This window comes from Trichechus manatus, unplaced genomic scaffold (genome assembly GCF_000243295.1).
Source record: "Trichechus manatus latirostris isolate Lorelei unplaced genomic scaffold, TriManLat1.0 scaffold00092, whole genome shotgun sequence".
Taxonomy (NCBI): Eukaryota; Metazoa; Chordata; class Mammalia; order Sirenia; family Trichechidae; genus Trichechus; species Trichechus manatus.
The window spans coordinates 6,949,480-6,965,667 of NW_004444028.1; the positions used below are offsets into that span (position 1 = coordinate 6,949,480).

The 16,188-nt window shown below is 44.9% G+C and overlaps 1 protein-coding gene across 5 annotated transcripts in view; it reads left to right on the forward strand.

Annotated features, from left to right (window-relative positions):
- The first annotated feature begins 3,435 nt into the window (after window positions 1–3,435).
- Window positions 3,436–16,188, forward strand: part of ABCC5 (ATP binding cassette subfamily C member 5) — an 83,408-nt gene continuing 70,655 nt past the window's right edge. For 2 of the 5 annotated variants that reach the window (XM_004382292.3, XM_023736805.1), the window contains exons 1-2: window positions 3,436–3,572; window positions 7,068–7,251. In XM_004382292.3, the coding sequence (XP_004382349.1) occupies window positions 7,123–7,251 (129 nt within the window). In that variant the 5' untranslated portion in view covers window positions 3,436–3,572; window positions 7,068–7,122. Of the gene's footprint in view, window positions 3,573–4,410; window positions 4,609–7,067; window positions 7,252–16,188 lie in introns of those variants that run through there. The other 3 variants (XM_023736806.1, XM_004382293.2, XM_023736804.1) reach the window with 2 other exon arrangements.

Here is a 16,188-nt window from a genome sequence, read left to right on the forward strand (position 1 = left end):
GGACTAATCTTTCCCTTGTGTCTTTGGTTTTCTTCATTCTCCTTTGCTCCAGAGGGGGTGGGACCAGTAGATGGCCGCTCACAAGCTTTTAAGACCCCAGATGCTACTCATCAAAGTAGGATGTAGACCATTTTCTTTATAAACTATGTTATGCCGATTGAGCTAGATGTCCCCCAAGACTATGGTCCTCAGCCCTCAGCATAGTAACTTGGTCCCTCAGGGAGTCTGGATGTGTCTACGAAGCTTCTATGACTTTGCCTTGACCAAGCTGTGCTGACTTCCACAGTGTTGTGTACTGTCTTACCCTTCACCAAAGTTACTACTTATCTATTATCTAGTTAGTGTTTTTCTCTCTCACCTCTTCCCTCCCTTGTAACCATCAAAGATTATTTCTTTCTGTGTGGAAACCTTTTCATGGGTTTTTATAACAGTGGTCTCATACAGTATTTGTCCTTTTGTGATTGACTTATTTCACTCAGCATAATGCCCTCCAGATTCATCCGTGTTGTGAGAAGTTTCGCAGATTCATCATCGTTCTTTATCATAGAGTAGTATTCCATGGTGTATATGTACCATAGTTTGTTTATCCATTCATCTGCTGATGGGCACTTAGATTGTTTCCATCATTTTGCTATTGTGAATAATGCTGCAATGAACATGAGCATGCATATGTCTATTCCTGTGACGGCTCTTATTTCTCTAGGATATATTCCTAGGAGCAGGATTGCTGGAGCCTATGGTATTTTTATTTCTAGCTTTTTAAGGAAGTGCCATATTGTTTTCCAAAATGGTCGTACCACTTTGCATTCCAATGGCAGTGCATGAGTTCCAATCTCCCCACAGCCTCTCCAACATTTTTTATTTTGTTTTTTTGATTCCTGCCAGTCAGGGTGAGATGGTATCTCATTGTGGTTTTGATTTGCATCTCTAATGGCTAGTGATTACAAGCGTTTCCTCATGTGTCTGTTAGCTGCCTGAATGTCTTCTTTGGTGAAGTGTCTATTCATGTTCTTTGACCATTTTTTAACTGGGTTATTTGTCTTTTTGTCGTAGAGGTGTTGGATTTGCCTATAGATTTTAGAGATAAGACCTTTGTTGGATATGTCATAGCCAAAATTTTTTTCCCAGTTTGTAAGTTCTCTTTTCATTCTTTTGGTGAAGTCTTTTGATGAGCATAGTGTTTAATTTTTAGAAGATCCCCGTTATCTAGCTTCTCTCCTGGTGTGTGGGTATTGTTAGTTATGGTTTCTATCCTATTTTGTCATGTTTTTAGTTCAAAAACCTCCATCGGTTATAATTTGTGGTTTATCTCTCACTTCATGGTGTCTTATACAGAAATTTTAATTTTAAATATAGGCTAAATTTTCCACCAGACTGAGTCCAGCACAACTAGATGGTGCCCAGCTACTACCACCGACTACTCTGACAGGGATCACAATAGAGGGTCCCAGTCAGAGCTGGAGAAAAATGTAGAACAACATTTTAATTCACACATACACACAAAAAGACTAGACTCACTGGTCTGACAGAGACTGGAGAAACTCTGGGACTATGGCCCCCAGACACCCTTTTAGCTCAGTAATGAAGTCACTCCTGAGGGCCACCCTTCAGTCAAAGATTAGACAGGCCCATAAAACAAAACAAGACTAAACAGGCACACTAGCCCAGGGGCAAGGACTAGAAGGCAGGAGGGGACAGGAAGGCTGATAATGAGAAACCCAAGGTGGAGAAGGGGAGAGTGTTGACATGTTGTGGGGTTGGTAACCAATGGCACAAAATAATAATGTGTATTGTTTACGCAGAAACTAGTTTGCTCTGTAAACCTTCATCTAAAGCACAATTAAAAAAATAATTAAAGTAAAAAAGTAAATACAGACAAAATTTATCTTTATTATTTGTTCTTATTATCTTGTTTAAGAAGTTCTTCCCTACTCCCAAGCTCATAAAGATATTGTATATTTTCTTCTAAAAGTTTTAAAGTTTTCCCTTCCAGTTAGGCTTTTGATCTACGTGGAGCTGATGTTTCTGTGTGATATGAAGTAGGAATCTCTGAGTTTGTTTGTTTTTTCCATACAAATAACCAATTTTCCCAGCACTATCTGTTGAATCATTGTCCTTTTCCTACTGATTTGTAATGATTTCTTTGTCACAAATCAAGTTTACATATACCTATGAGTGTTTCTCGGCTCTTCATTCTATTGCATTGGTCTATTAATCCATCCTTGTGCAAGAGTGGAGCCCTGGTGGCACAGTGGTTAAGAGCTTGGCTGCTAACCAAGAGGTTGGCACTTCTAATGCACCCTATAGGGTCGCTCTGAGTTGGAATTCACTCGATGGTAGTGGGATTGGTTTTTTAATTGGTTTTGTGCAAGAGCACACGGAGTTAACTACTTCAGCTTCTGACATGTTAGTGTCTTCACACTAACTAGTACAAAGATGGACATTTACCTCTCTCTCTTCTTTTCATCTCTGAAACGGGTAATCATAATACCTGCCCATAGGGTTGTTATGGAGAGTAAAAGAAACTAGAAATGTATGTAAAGCAACAGGTACAGGGTAGGTGAAGTACTGGGTGGTGCAAAGGGTTAACTCACTCTCACTTTCTGCTCAGCTGCTAACAGAAAGGTTGGATGTTTGAGTCCCACCCAGAGGTGCCTTGGAAGAAAGGCCTGGCGATCTACTTCTGAAAAATCAGCCACTGAAAACCCTGTGCAGCACAGTTCTACTCTGACACACTGGGGTTGCCCTTAGAATCAACTCAAGGGCAACGGATTTTACTGGTACATCATAACCGTGGGCATGTCATGATGTTGAAGGTCCAGATGAAGCGCAGAGAGAAATAGTCATCAACCTTTCTGGGTACCTCCGCTTCATTTATAAGAAGAAAGGATGGCATAGCATACCATTTCCACGGCTCTTGCCACTTCTAAACCTGTGATCCTAGCATTTTATTATGTAGACACCAGGCAGCGCAAGGTTACACGACAGGCAGTTGCGGTAAAAGTGAGAGAGGCAATATCTGCGCAGAACGCAGGGTCTAACCACCAGCAAGCAATAAACAGCAAAACGTTAAGTGCCACAGCAGGTAAGATCTGGGGCTGGCCGGTAGTGTTGACGACTCTCCAAGGCAGATGCAGGCTGCGATGACCTTCAGGGTGTTTTCGGGTGCATAAACGCTACGCACCGCCGGGGCGGCCCTGCCACGATCACAGGGCTACCGTCCACCCTCCCGGCTGCCCACTGGGGCACACGACCTCACAGAAGATTCCAGACCCACTCGCAGAGGCACCGGGAAGGACAGCGCAGAACCGGGAACGCAGTGGAGGGGAGGAGCGGCCCGCACCTCCTCCAGGGCTCCCTCGGCGCTTCCGGGAACTGTAGTCCTCTGTCGTGCACGGAGCCGCGGACGCCTGGAAGGAGGACTACAATTCCCATTTGCCTCGGGGAGTCTTTGTGTCGCGCGCCTGCGCGCTGTGGCGGCGATGCCGCTATAAAGGCTTGTTTTGCTCAGGGGCTGATGCTTGCGAGCGTGGTTGAGTGGCCGGCGCTGCCCCGCGGAAGCTGGGGCACAGGTAGGTGGCGGCTACCGCCGCACCCCTTCCTTCCCTCACGGTTGTCACTGGGGTCACCCCCGCGTGTTTCTCGGGATGTGCTCGGGGGTCCGATCTGCTCGGGGGAAGCCGGAGATCTGAGAAATAGAGCCTGGCCTCCCTCTGCGCTTGGTCATCTCTCTGGTCCCCCGGCGCCTGCTCCTCGGGATGCGACCGCCGGGGGCTCGTGGTGAGCTCCTTGCATTGAAGGCAGCAGGCTGGGCTGAGATGAGCGGTCAGGGGTGCTGGCTCCATTCCGGATGCGGCCACCAGGGGGTGCTGCGCCCGCAGCCGGCTGTGTGGGTCGGCATCGCCTCGCCAGGCTCCAGCTGGCGGTGGGAACGCCCTAGGAGCAGGTCATCCCTGGCCAAGCGGGCCCCAGAGAAGCCCCCATTCTCCAGGTTCCGGGGAGGGCGACCCGGAGCTCCCTTGCTCAAGCCGCAGGCCGGAGACTCTAAGCTGCCAGCGACCTCAGAAGTCCTCCTCCTGTTGTCGCAAGTGGGTAAATGGATGTGCGTGATATAAGCACGCACCGCAAACCAGCGGCAGAGCCTGGAACGAAACCTGGACCTCCTGTCACCCAACGCCCTCTCCACGTTCACCACACAACTGCATGCTGCTCTGTATTTGTTATAAGGGGTCATTAGGTTTCTGCACAGACGGCAGGGGGCAGATGGGCTCAGGAATGACTTTTCCCAGTTTCGGAAGGTTTTGAAGATGAAGGTTATAGTGGGGTCTCCAGCGAGGGTAAGTGAAAGATGCAGAAGCTGAGAGGGCGCAACACGTGGGTTACAGGAGTGGTAAATAGGACCGAGTCCCTCGTGTTACCGCGGGACTTCTTAGCTCCAGGTTCCCGTGCAGCTCAGGGCCGGGGGCGAGATTCTTGAGGTCTCAGAAACCTACTCAGGAATGTTGTAATGAAGGCAATTTGGAAACACCAGACTGGCCAGATGCAGTTCTTGCAGTCCTGTGCGCCTGTCCCCATGCAGTTTAATCTGCATTATCCTACAGGGAGAAGGTATTCGCTCTTATCACTGCAAAGAATCTTGGTAAAAAGGCAGCTAACTCTCCTAATCTGGGAGGCGGGGCACTTCTTTGGGGATTCTCCCACTTCGATTATTCGTGGTAGCTGAGGCAATCCGGCATTTTATAATGACACTGTTTTTTTTAAACAACTTTAAAGGTGAACCAAAGAAAATAGGGAAATACAAATAGAAGCCAAAAAAGTCTGGCTTGTTTAAGATTTGGGTCGTTTCTGCCCAAGTCCTAGCTCTTGGCTGGCCTCCACGTGGGGTATCCTCCTTATGTTCAAAGCCCGGACGTTCTTCTGTACCTCCTCAGGGCCTGCTTTCCCTCACAGCTGTGCCTCTTTCCCCAGGGAATGAAAGAGACAGGGGGTTAGAGGCAGTGGAAAGCTGCCCCCCACACCTTTCTGATGTGGAGTAGCATGGTTTCTTAGGCCCAGGTGTTAGCGCTGTCTTACCATACCAGCCACAACAGGCACAAACCAAGAATTATTTGTACTGTAACAGGAAAGTCATTTCATCCCTGCCACACTGCTCATAGGCTCTGCTGATTTTCCTTTATCCTTTGGAATCAAGTGGTTGAAAGAAACCGTGGTTATCACGGGGTCTTAGATGACTGGGGTGATGTCCGTTTTTTTTCCTGATGCGGCATGGGTATTGTGATTTCGCTTCCTCCCTTGCAAGCCCCCCTCCCCCACCTTTTTTTAAGTAGGACTAATCTTCCAGATAACCAGCTAGGCTAGGGAAATTTTGGAGCGGGAACTCCCCGATCCCTGTAACAAGAAGGGTCATGCATGGTGATCTGTAGCTGCAGACTGGGGACACCGGCAGATGCCAGATCTGTTTATAGTTTGGGCTTAATGAGGTCTCAGTGACGTGATTGCTGTCCTTTTGCCTGGTAAGCTGCTGTTCTTTATGGTGCAGTTTGTCATTGGACAAGGTGACTTTTTTTTTTAAGATAAGTAACTTAGCTGTATCCACTTACCATACTTGAACCAGACCTCTGAAAGGCAAGCAACCAAGCTTTCTTTGTGCTGGAAATGTGTCTCTTGTGAAGGAGATTTAGTTCTTTTTATTCTGAGGAGTAGTAAGTGTTGTTCTTTTTTTCTGTTACCTTAAAAAGTAAATTGTAGCTATCAGAATTTTGTGCTGCAAAGGTAGTGCTTTCAGAGTCAGTGACAGGGATTTATGGGATCCAAGGGCAGCAATGAGGCTGGTAAGAAAGTTCTTCTCTCAGCTTTTGTCTGAGAAGCTTTGCACCATATTAGAGTGGTGGTAGGGGGCATATTTTACAGCAGTATGGTGCCCTCGTGGTGCAGCAGTTAAGAGCTTGGCTGCTAACCAAAAGGTCGGCAGTTCAAATCCACCAGCCGCTCCTTGGAAACCCTAGGGGGCAGTTCTACTCTGTCCTGTAGGGTCACCATGAGTTGGAATGGACTTGATGGCAATGGTTTTTCTTTTTGGTGTGTATTTATTTTTTATAAGTGACCAGAGTAGATACAGGATACCGATTAGAGTTAGCTAAGCAGGCAGTATGGAGCCCTGGTGGCGTAGTGGTTAAGCATTTGGCTACGAAACAAAAGGCTGGCAGTTCGAATCCACCAGCTGCTCCTTGGATAACTCTGTGGGGCAGTTCTAGCCTGTCGTATAGGGTCGTTATGAGTCGATGGCAATAAGTTTGAGTTTTCCTTTAGGCAGGCAGTGGTTTAGAACAAGAGTTTCAAGTAGAAACTAGGTAAGATTTAGGAATACAGGTTGAAAACTAGTTTTTGTTTTTTAAGTAACAGGTTTATGGAGATATAATTTACATACCATAAAATTTACCCCTTTAACATGTATGATTCAGTTTTTTTCATATATTCAGAGTTATGCAAACCTTCACCTCTATCTAATTTTAAAACATTTTCAGCAGGGGAAGTTCATTTTAAAGATAAGATACAATACTTTTTTGTATGTTAGCCATGTAACTTCATGGAGCTAATTATAAAAATGCAGAGATGGTATGTATCTTTGGTAGAATAAGCGTTTCATAAGTAAGTTTTTAGTGGGGAAATGGCATCCATTTTAAAATTGTGGAGTTTGTAATGTGTGGAACAAATTTAAATTGTTTCCAGGAAGCCTTTTTCTTTCATAAAAAAAAAAAACACCTGCTTAAATGCTCTTTACAGGGTTTGAGCTTAGCTGAAGAAGATGGTTGTGCTTTTATTTTTTCTAATCTTTTTTTTTTCCTTAGAGGTGGTTGAGGGTAACTCTTCTCGACTCTATTATATTGAATGTTTTTTTCCTTTAAAAAATGAAATGGTACTGAAACTTTTTTGAAAAATTATAATTATATAGATATAGCAGTAGAAAATTTCAATAATTTTACCTTTTTTCCCTACTTTAAAGCACCTTAGCATATGATTAAGCACAGTTTAGGTAATATCTATTCTTGATGAATGTTTAATTTCAGAAATTCTGAAGTGAAACCAAGAGTCTGTGAGCCCTGGCCCCTTCGCTCAGAGAAGATGAAGGATATCGACATAGGAAAAGAGTATATCATCCCCAGCCCTGGGTACAGAAACGTGAGCCAGAGAACCAGCACTTCCGGGCAGCAGCGAGAACGGGAGGAATCCAAGTACAAGAGATCTCGTCCGGTCAGTTTTCCCTTTTCTATGAGTCCCTTTTCTTATCTGCTTGTATGAGACCACACCTCACCTCATAGTTTTGGTCTGAAGTGTAATTAAAAAGAAATTTATTTTTCCATAGCGACTTGTATTGTGTGCGATGGAGTCAATTCCAACTCATAGTGACCTATAGGATGGTTTCCAAGGAGTGGCTGGTGGATTCTGATTTAGAAGATAATACTGGAATCATTATTCCCTGTTCTTGAGCATAGAAAATGTGACCCAGCTGGAGCTGGCTTCACAAGGACTCACAAGGACTCACAGGGACACATCAACTGGGCCCTGAGGTATAAAGACAATAGCTAGGATAATCTTGGAAGAAATCTTTTAAGGAAACTTTCACATAAACAAATCATCAAACAACACAAAAGACTTTCCACTCTTGTCTTTATTATTAGCATTTGGTGACTAGAAAATTTGTTGGACCAATGGAGACCTTCCTGACTGTCATTACTGAAACCTGTACCAATGTTTAAGACAATTCAAAATGTAGGATCGCAGGTTCTAGCCAGTCTGTGAAAAGGTGAAGCTTTCAATGGTTTTGCCCATTTGTAATGCTAATGTATGCTGATGACTCTGTAACAAACCTTGGACTCAGCTTGGCTGTGGCTGCATGCTTGTCCATTTTCCCACTCTTGCCTATTCTGTAATATTCCTTGGACTCGAGCAGACATGGCTTTAGCAACATGCTTATCCGTTTTCCCACTCTTATCTCTTCTGTAGTATTCTTTGGACTGAGGCAGACATGGCTGTGGCAGCATGCTTGTCTGATTTCCCACTTTTGCTTATTCTGTAATATTTCCTTGGACTCGGACAGGCATGACTCTGGCGACATGCTTGTCTGCTTCCCACTTTTGCCTTTTTGAGTATATGCCGAATAAAAGTTTCTTTTTGTTTTACTAAACTTTGTGATGTTTTTACCCTGTAACAGTTTGAACTGCCGACCTTTTGGTTAGCAGCCATAGCTCTTAACCACTGCGCCACCAGGGCTTCCTTAGTGACTTTAGGTCATCACTTGAAGGATTTATGGTTACTTGTGAAAGAGTCACTGGTGACCCTGTAGGACAGAATAGAACTGCCCCATAAGGGTTTCCAAAGTGCGGCTGGTGGATTCCAACTGCCGACCTTTTGACCTTTTGTGTAGCAGCGGTATCTTTTAACCACTGCACCACCAGGGCTCTGAAGGCACCAAAGGGGGTAAAAATGGAAGAGTGGAGAATGCAGAGGAAGCAATAGATGGGAGGCTGAGAGCCAGCCTCTCCTTTCATTTGTCATTTACTATGAACCGGTGGGAGCCCTGCTAACCAAAAGGTCGGCAGTTCGTATCCACCAGCCGCTCCTTGGAAGGCCTATGGATCAGTTCTTCTCTGTCCCATAGGAGGGCTATGAGTTGGACTTGACTTGACGGCAACGGGTTTTACAGTGTGGTGCCTTCAGGAGCCCTGGTGGTGCAGTGGTTAAGTGCTCGGCTGCTAACAGAAAGGTCAGTGATTTGAACCCACCAGCCACTCCACGGGAGAATAATATGGTTGTCTGCTTCTGTGAAGATTTATTACAGCCTTAGAAACCCTATGGGGCAGTTCTGCCCTGTCCTATAGGGTTGCTGTGAGTCGGGATCAACTCAGTGGCCATGGTACAGGTTGGTGCCTTCTGAAAAGGCTTTACTCAAGAGAAGACAGCTTAGGGCATGGGGAGGAGAGGGCATATGAACCATTAAGCTGCATTCGTCTGCTTAAACAAAATTGTTATTTTCCTCTGCCTCTCGTCTGTATGTAAAATGTGAATCCTTTAAGAGACTCATTTATCTTTCAGATGGTTCTGGGAGCAATTCTAGATAGTTGTAGGAAAATCGGGAAGTTTTTTCAAGTAAATCCATGAATGTAAATCGTTCTTTAAATAATCATCTCGTTTCCACCAGGGAAACTAAAAAAAACCAAACCCGTTGTTGTTGAATCGATTCTTACGCAGTCCTATAGGGTCGCTATGAGTCAGAATTGACTCTACAGTGATGGGTTATATATATGGAATCACATAGTTTGCCACCTTTTGAGATGGGCTTTTTTCACTCAGGATAATTCTCTTAAGATCCATCCAATTTGTTGCAGGTATCTGTAGTCCATTCCTTTTTTGTTGCTGAGTAGCTCTATCCCGTGTTACAGATATACCACAGTTTGTTTAGCCATTCACTCATTGAAGGACGTTTGGGTTATTTCCAGCTTTAGGCTATTACAGATAAAGCTGCTTTGAACATTCACCTATGGGATTTTGTGTGAACGTAAGTTTTCATTTCTCCAGTGTAGATACCCAGGAGTGCAATTGCTGGGTTCTATGATAAGTGCCTATGGGACAACCCTATGGGGCAGTTCTCCTCTGTCCTGTAGGGTCACTATGAGTCGGAATCGACTCAGTGGCAATGGATTTGTTTGTTTTTTCTCCCGTATGGTAAATGCATGTTCAGTTTTGTAAGAAACTCCAGCACTCTTTTCCAGAGGGGCTGTCCCATTTACATCCCACTGGCAATGTATGAGTGATCTGGTTTCTCTGCCTCCTCACCAGTATTTGGTGGCTTCACTGTTTTTTATAGCAGCAGCTCTGATAGGTTTGTAGTGCTATCTCATTGTGATTTTGGTTTGCATTTCTCAAATGGCTAATGGTGTTGAACTGAGGAGGAATTTTTAAGACTAGATTTTTATCTTAGAAAGATTAGTCTTGAGGCAATGCAGTAAAGTCTGGAATCCCACTGCCCTGCCTGTCCAGAAGGGAGAGGCCAGGGCTCTTATTTCAAAGCATGGTAGTTGGGGTGGGGGAGAGGGGAAGGATTGAGGGGCATGTCTGGAAGGGGAGGGAGGCATTGGGGTGCCTAGGATTGGTGGTCATGATTTTAAACTATTAGTGGGCATATGGGGGAGAGAAGGAGAAGATGTGGGAGGTAAGAATGAGTTTGATTTTAAACATGTTGAGTTTGAAGTGCATCCAGGTGAAATTATCAGTAGATAGGTAGCACGTTGGAGAGATTTAGAGGAGGAAAAAGATTTTTGGAGCTATTGCTGCGTCCATCCAGATGAATGAAGCCTTGAGAGTGAGCAAGCTTGCCCAAGGATGGCTTGGAGAGCAGGAAAGGGTTGGAACCTGGCAAGCTAGCGTGTGGTCCTGTGAAATTTCTGGGAACAGGGTCCCTGTCCATTTGTTAGAGTAGACTTGACATTCAGGTATGCAGGGGCGGCAGCAAGCTTTTCCTGTGTAGGTGGAGGAGAACTGGAAATAGAGTCACAGCTGTGCCTTTTGTCCCCTAAATTATGAAGTCAGCCGCCATGACAAATTTCCTCCGTGTGATGGAATCCTTATCTTGAAGACACAGGATGGTCAACCCCAGTTTTATCACCCATTTATATTTCCTAAACTTTTAAATCTGAGTGCTGTTTTCTTGACTGTTACCATAGCCTTGTACCCTCTGTGCTTTTGTTTACTTAAAATATTTATTTTAATCTATTCACTATTTTTTTTTTTTTTGCTCAGCATTGACCTAAGCAATAAAATCACAGGTTTATGCAACATATTTTTATACACATTAATGTGAATGCATAGCTATTAAAATATTTTTTTTAAATCCACACACCACCTAGAATCTTCTTGCATACGAGCTGCCAAAAAACAAAGTTTCTTAGATAAATTTATCTTGAACTTGGGTCGTGTGTTTTCAGTGTGCTGACCAAGGGAACTAGCAAGATGACACAACATTTTCCAGTTCAGAGATGGTATGAAGTTGATACCCTAAGTAGTTGGGAAGCAGATGCGTATATATATATATATTTTTTTTAAAAACAAGGAGCTAGTTGGGTAGAGATTGCAATTTTATGTCACCTGATCATAACCGTCATTTCTGTGTCAGTTGTTTTAGAGGAAATCTGGGACAGGGCCTCCCAGATGCCAGCTATGCCTATTATCCATCAGAAATTAAAAAACAGCACATCCAAGGAACGAAAGGCTGCACTGTAGCCCTTAACTGGAAAACAAGGTTTCATTCACCACCGTTAGTATCCCTATACCTGTAGCCATTGAGTCGATCCTGACTCATAGCGACCCTATAAGACAGAGTAGAACTGCCTCATAGGGTTTCCAAGGAGCGGCTGGTGGATTCGAACTGCCAACCTTTTGGTTAGCAGCCGAGCTCTTAACCCCTGTGCAGTGAACATGGAAACATGAAATGTGTCAGACAGAATCAGAAGCAAAGCACCAAGGAACGAGTTCTGATTTTAAACAGACTACAGTAGTGCTCCCCCCGCACCCCCCACCCCAAGTTGTAAGCAAAGATGCAGACTACACAGTTTGCCCGTTACTTAGTTTTGGGACAAAATTTTTCTTTTGCCATACCCTTTGGAAAACATTTCTTTAACCAGTCAGGCTTTCAAATATTCGTAGTGCCCTACATCTGCTTTGAGTTAATTGGGGTAAAATTAATGCATTTGCACATCCGCCCCCTTAGGTCTGTTAAGTTAATGCTGATGGCCGCACACAGTTTGATGTTTAGCAGACATTCTTTAATCCTAAAGTGCTAATGGGGTGCCTTCTGTTGCTGTTAGGTCTTTGAGCGCGAGGCCTAAGCTCCGCGGCAGTTAGGCTGGCGCATAACGTCAGTGAACCTGAAGATTTACATCTAGGCCACACTTAGCACTCTCCCTGTGCCTGAGGCGTGATTGTCAGCCTCCTCTGCTTCTAATTGCGTTAGTATCTGCACATGGACATCACGTGACTCCACAAAGCCTGTGTGTTTGTTTTTTGTTTTTTTTAAGATGCAACGTTCATTTGTTTATTTATTCAGCAGTCACTTTAGCGTTCTCCAAGAAGCATTCTTCACCAGCAGGCACAGGGCCAAGCTAGGTGGTCTGGGGCAATAAAGATAAACTGATGCTGGGCCTGCCCACCCTCCCACCGCTACAGGAGCTTAAACTCATGCATACAGATGACTGTAATTTAGATACTATGGAAATTAATAAGAAGGAGAGAGTGCATCCATCTTCGGGATCAGAGAAGATTTCAGATGGAGGTAGGATTTGACTGGAGTTTTGAAGAGGAGGCAATTGGGAGAGATGAAGAACGTGCGGGACAGAAGAGTTGTGGGTACAGACAAGACTGGAGTTTTGAAGAGGAGGCAATTGGGAGAGATGAAGAACGTGCGGGACAGAAGAGTTGTGGGTACAGACAAGTAGGCCCTGTTGGCTTTGAGCATAACTAACCAGCCAGCCCTGCTGTCGAGCCAATTCTGACTCATAGCCACCCTATAGGACAGGGTAGAACTCCCCCATAGGGTTTCCATGGAATGGCTGGTGGATTCGAACTGCTGACCTTTTGGTTAACAGCTGTAGCTCTTAACCACTGCGCCACCAGGGCTTCGAGCATGAAGGGTGTGAAATCAGAGCTTTAAGGGGAGAGGTAAGTGAGTTGCAGAGATGTGTGTTCTTGGATAATAGGCTAAGGAGTTTGGATTTTAGTTGCTTTAAATTAATATTTAAAAAAAAGCAAGACAGAGCTATCTGATGATTTATAAGCTTTTTTATTGTGGTGGTTGTTTTCCTTCCACTCTCAGGCCAAGCTAAGGGTGACTTGTTTTCACTTGTTGTTGCCGTTAGTACAGCTGAGTCGGCTCTGACTCATAGCGACCCTGTGTGCAACAGAATGAAACACGGCCTAGTCCTGTGCCTTCCTCACAATCGTTGCTATGCTTCAGTGCATTGTTGCAGCCACTGTGTCAATCCATCTTGTTAAGGGTCTTCCTCTTTTTTGCTGATCCTCTACTTTCCCAAGCATGATGTTCTCTTCCAGGAACTGGTCCCTCCTGATAACGTGTCCAAAGTACGTGAGATGTAGTCTCGCCATCTTCCCTTCTAAGGAGCATTCTGGCTGCATGTCTTCCACTAGCATGTCTGAGCTAGTGTGCAGCAAAGGAGGAAGAGAGAACAGTAAGCTGAAGTCAGCTGAAGTTCATGTGCCATTACTTCCGCTCCCTCTTTTTTCCCTTCTCTCAGAGTGTACCATTGGGGGAATTTTCTTCCTACCGAGTTAGACTATTTTGCCTCCAGGAAAGGTAACACAGAAAGTATTCATAAAACCCAGTGACCTTTATAGGGTTTTGTTCTGTGTTAGGCTGATCCTTTAACCTTGGTTGGAGTTTTCCTAATTAGTGTTGAGCTCTTTTGGTGAGCGGAGGCCTATAGCATATTAATCAGACCTAGGGAACGAGGGTGTGGGTCTAATCTCTTACCAGGAAGTAGGATTCTAAGATATCATTATGAAGAAAATATGGGCTCATTATAGAAAATTTGCAGAGTGCAGAAGATTAAGAGCTGAAAAAAAAATCAGCTTTAAAATTAATCCTTCTACCCAGAGACAATTATTGTTATATAAAATAATTTTGTCTAGGACGTTACAATATTAGAGAATTTGACTCTAAAAGCATTTCTTTAAGGACTCAGGGTGTGTGAGTTTGTCTACGCCCTTGTGTTTCCAAAGTCAAGAATATAAATCTGGGTCTGCTGTGCTGTTAGGAAGGACAGCCGTTGAAGGAGACTCGTATTTGCCGTCTCTGCATTATTTTTCTCTTGACTGGTGCTCAGTGACTCAGCAGATTTTATGGAGAGTCAGTGTAAGGCTGAGTAAGAGCACCTGCCTATTTTCTCCTCTCTGGGCATCCATAAAGCTTGACAGGGCTCAGCCCGTCTCTGAGGCAGTGCTGGCTGTGATGCAGCACCTGGCCCGGCCCCAGGTGTTAGGCTCCAATAGCAGCCTGGAGCTCTCCTGCGGAGGTGACAACAGTGCTGCCATTGGTGCAGTGCCCAGGTGGCTTTCACGCCTGGTCATGCCCTCCCCAGTGGGACGGGTCTCCTGAGGCTGGCTGCTGCCTTGCTCATGAGCCCTCGTGCCGTCTGCAGCAAGGCTGCTGCCACCTTCCTGGGACACGCTACTTCAGGGAAATAGTCTGTTGGCATACGTTGCAGGGGCTTTCTGTCAAAAGGGAAGCGAAGTGTTGGAACTAGCTTCCTTTTTTTTAAAGTAGTTTTAAGTACGTCTTTATTTTGTTAGGATATGTAACTTGGAAGTTACACATGGTTTCTTGGTAGTGCTTTAGGTAGCCTTCTGCTGATGCCTTCTTAAATGTCTCACCATTAGTCCCCTCTCCCTTTAATCAGAAGTTAACAGGCGAATGCCTGGGACAGAAGCAGGGCCTCCAGAAGTCTTCGCAAAGGTTGAAACTATCAGTATCAAAATGACCAATTATGTGAAGTTGATTTTGGTGCACTGGAGGCCACTAATTAGCATTATTAAATTCTCTGTCCCATCCTTCCCTGCCCCCTTTTTAGAGGTAGCCTAATTGGATAATTATATGTCATACATATTTTAATGATTTTCTGAATTAGCTGTTCACAGAAGCCAACTTAACTCAGTTATGAGATATCAGAAGAAAACTTTAGTTTTGTTCTAGCGAAGCCTGCTCGTGGAGACAGAAAGCAAGACAGGCTTATACATGTGTGTACTTTAAAAGATGGGCCATGCTGCTCGGTTCCCATAGCCTCACCTCCCTGTAGGTGAGGCCCAGAGAGATGCTTACTCAACAGGCTGGGACAGGGCTGGTGCTCCTCCTAGGGATTTGTTTCTGGAGTTAGGGGGCTCGGAATAGAGGTCTTGGCTTCCCTTGGAAGCATCATGGCTCTGCTGCCCACTCTCCCGGCTGTCTCAGTATCTAGCGCTGCTGTAACTGACATACCCCAAGTGGACGGCTTTAACAAACAGAAATTTATTCTCTCACAGTCTAGGAGGTTAGAAGTCCAAATTCAGGGCGCCAGCTCCAGGGGAAGGCATTCTCTCTCTTTTGGCTCTGGGGGAACGTCCTTGTCCTCATTCTTCCCCTGGTCTAGAAGCTTCTCAGCACAGGGACCCTGGGTCCAAGGGTGTGCTCTGCTCTTGGCTCTTCTTGCTTGGTGGTAATGAGGTCCCCCTGTCTCTCTGCTCACTTCTGTCTTTTATATCTCAAAAGAGATTGACTGAAAATATAACCTGATCCTGTGGATTGAGTCCTGCCTCATTAACATAACTGCCTCTAATCCTGCCTCATTAACAGCACAGAGGTTGGGATTTACAACACCTAGGATAATCACATCAGATGACAAAATGGTGGACAATTACACAATACTGGGAATCAGGACCTAGCCAAGCTGACACATATTTTGGGGGGACACCTTTCAATCCATGGCACTGGCCCAGTGTGTTGGGCTACAGAAAAAGGCAAGCACTAGCCAGCGGACACAAACAGTACTGACTAGTGTACAGCTGTTGTTTGTACCTAACCTTGGGTTCAGGATATGGTTGGATCGTTTTCAAAAGTGAAACGTGCCAAAAAGGATTCATGTGTTGTTAGGAAGTCTATTATATGTCATAGAAATAGATACACTTAGGCTTTAAGATATAAACACCCCAGAACGGGTTAGAATAAATGGTTATGGTTGCTTGGCTTTTTAAAAAAAATCCCAGGAGCCTAACAATCTTCTGTTTGCCTTTGGTATTATATAGGTATGGTGTTGAGATGGCACTTCGTTTTCTTAAGCGTCTTATAGTAGAAACACGGCTAAATCGCCCAACTCTCTGTCTGCTTCTCGCTGTTGTCAGTGGTTGCAGCCTGCTGCCCAGTGGAGGGGCCACACGGTGAATCGCTCTGCCTTGTGCTATGTCTTGGACTGATGCTGTGGTTATAGCCATTGGTTTTGTGTATTTTCCCCGTGTGAATTGTGTTAGTAGCTGATCCTCGGCATGAGGGAAACGAAACAGCACAGCTACAGATGAGTGATGGGATGCCCCAGTTCATTCACCTGCCCGGGGTAAACTACAGACGAGTGGTGGGATGCCCCAGTTCATTCA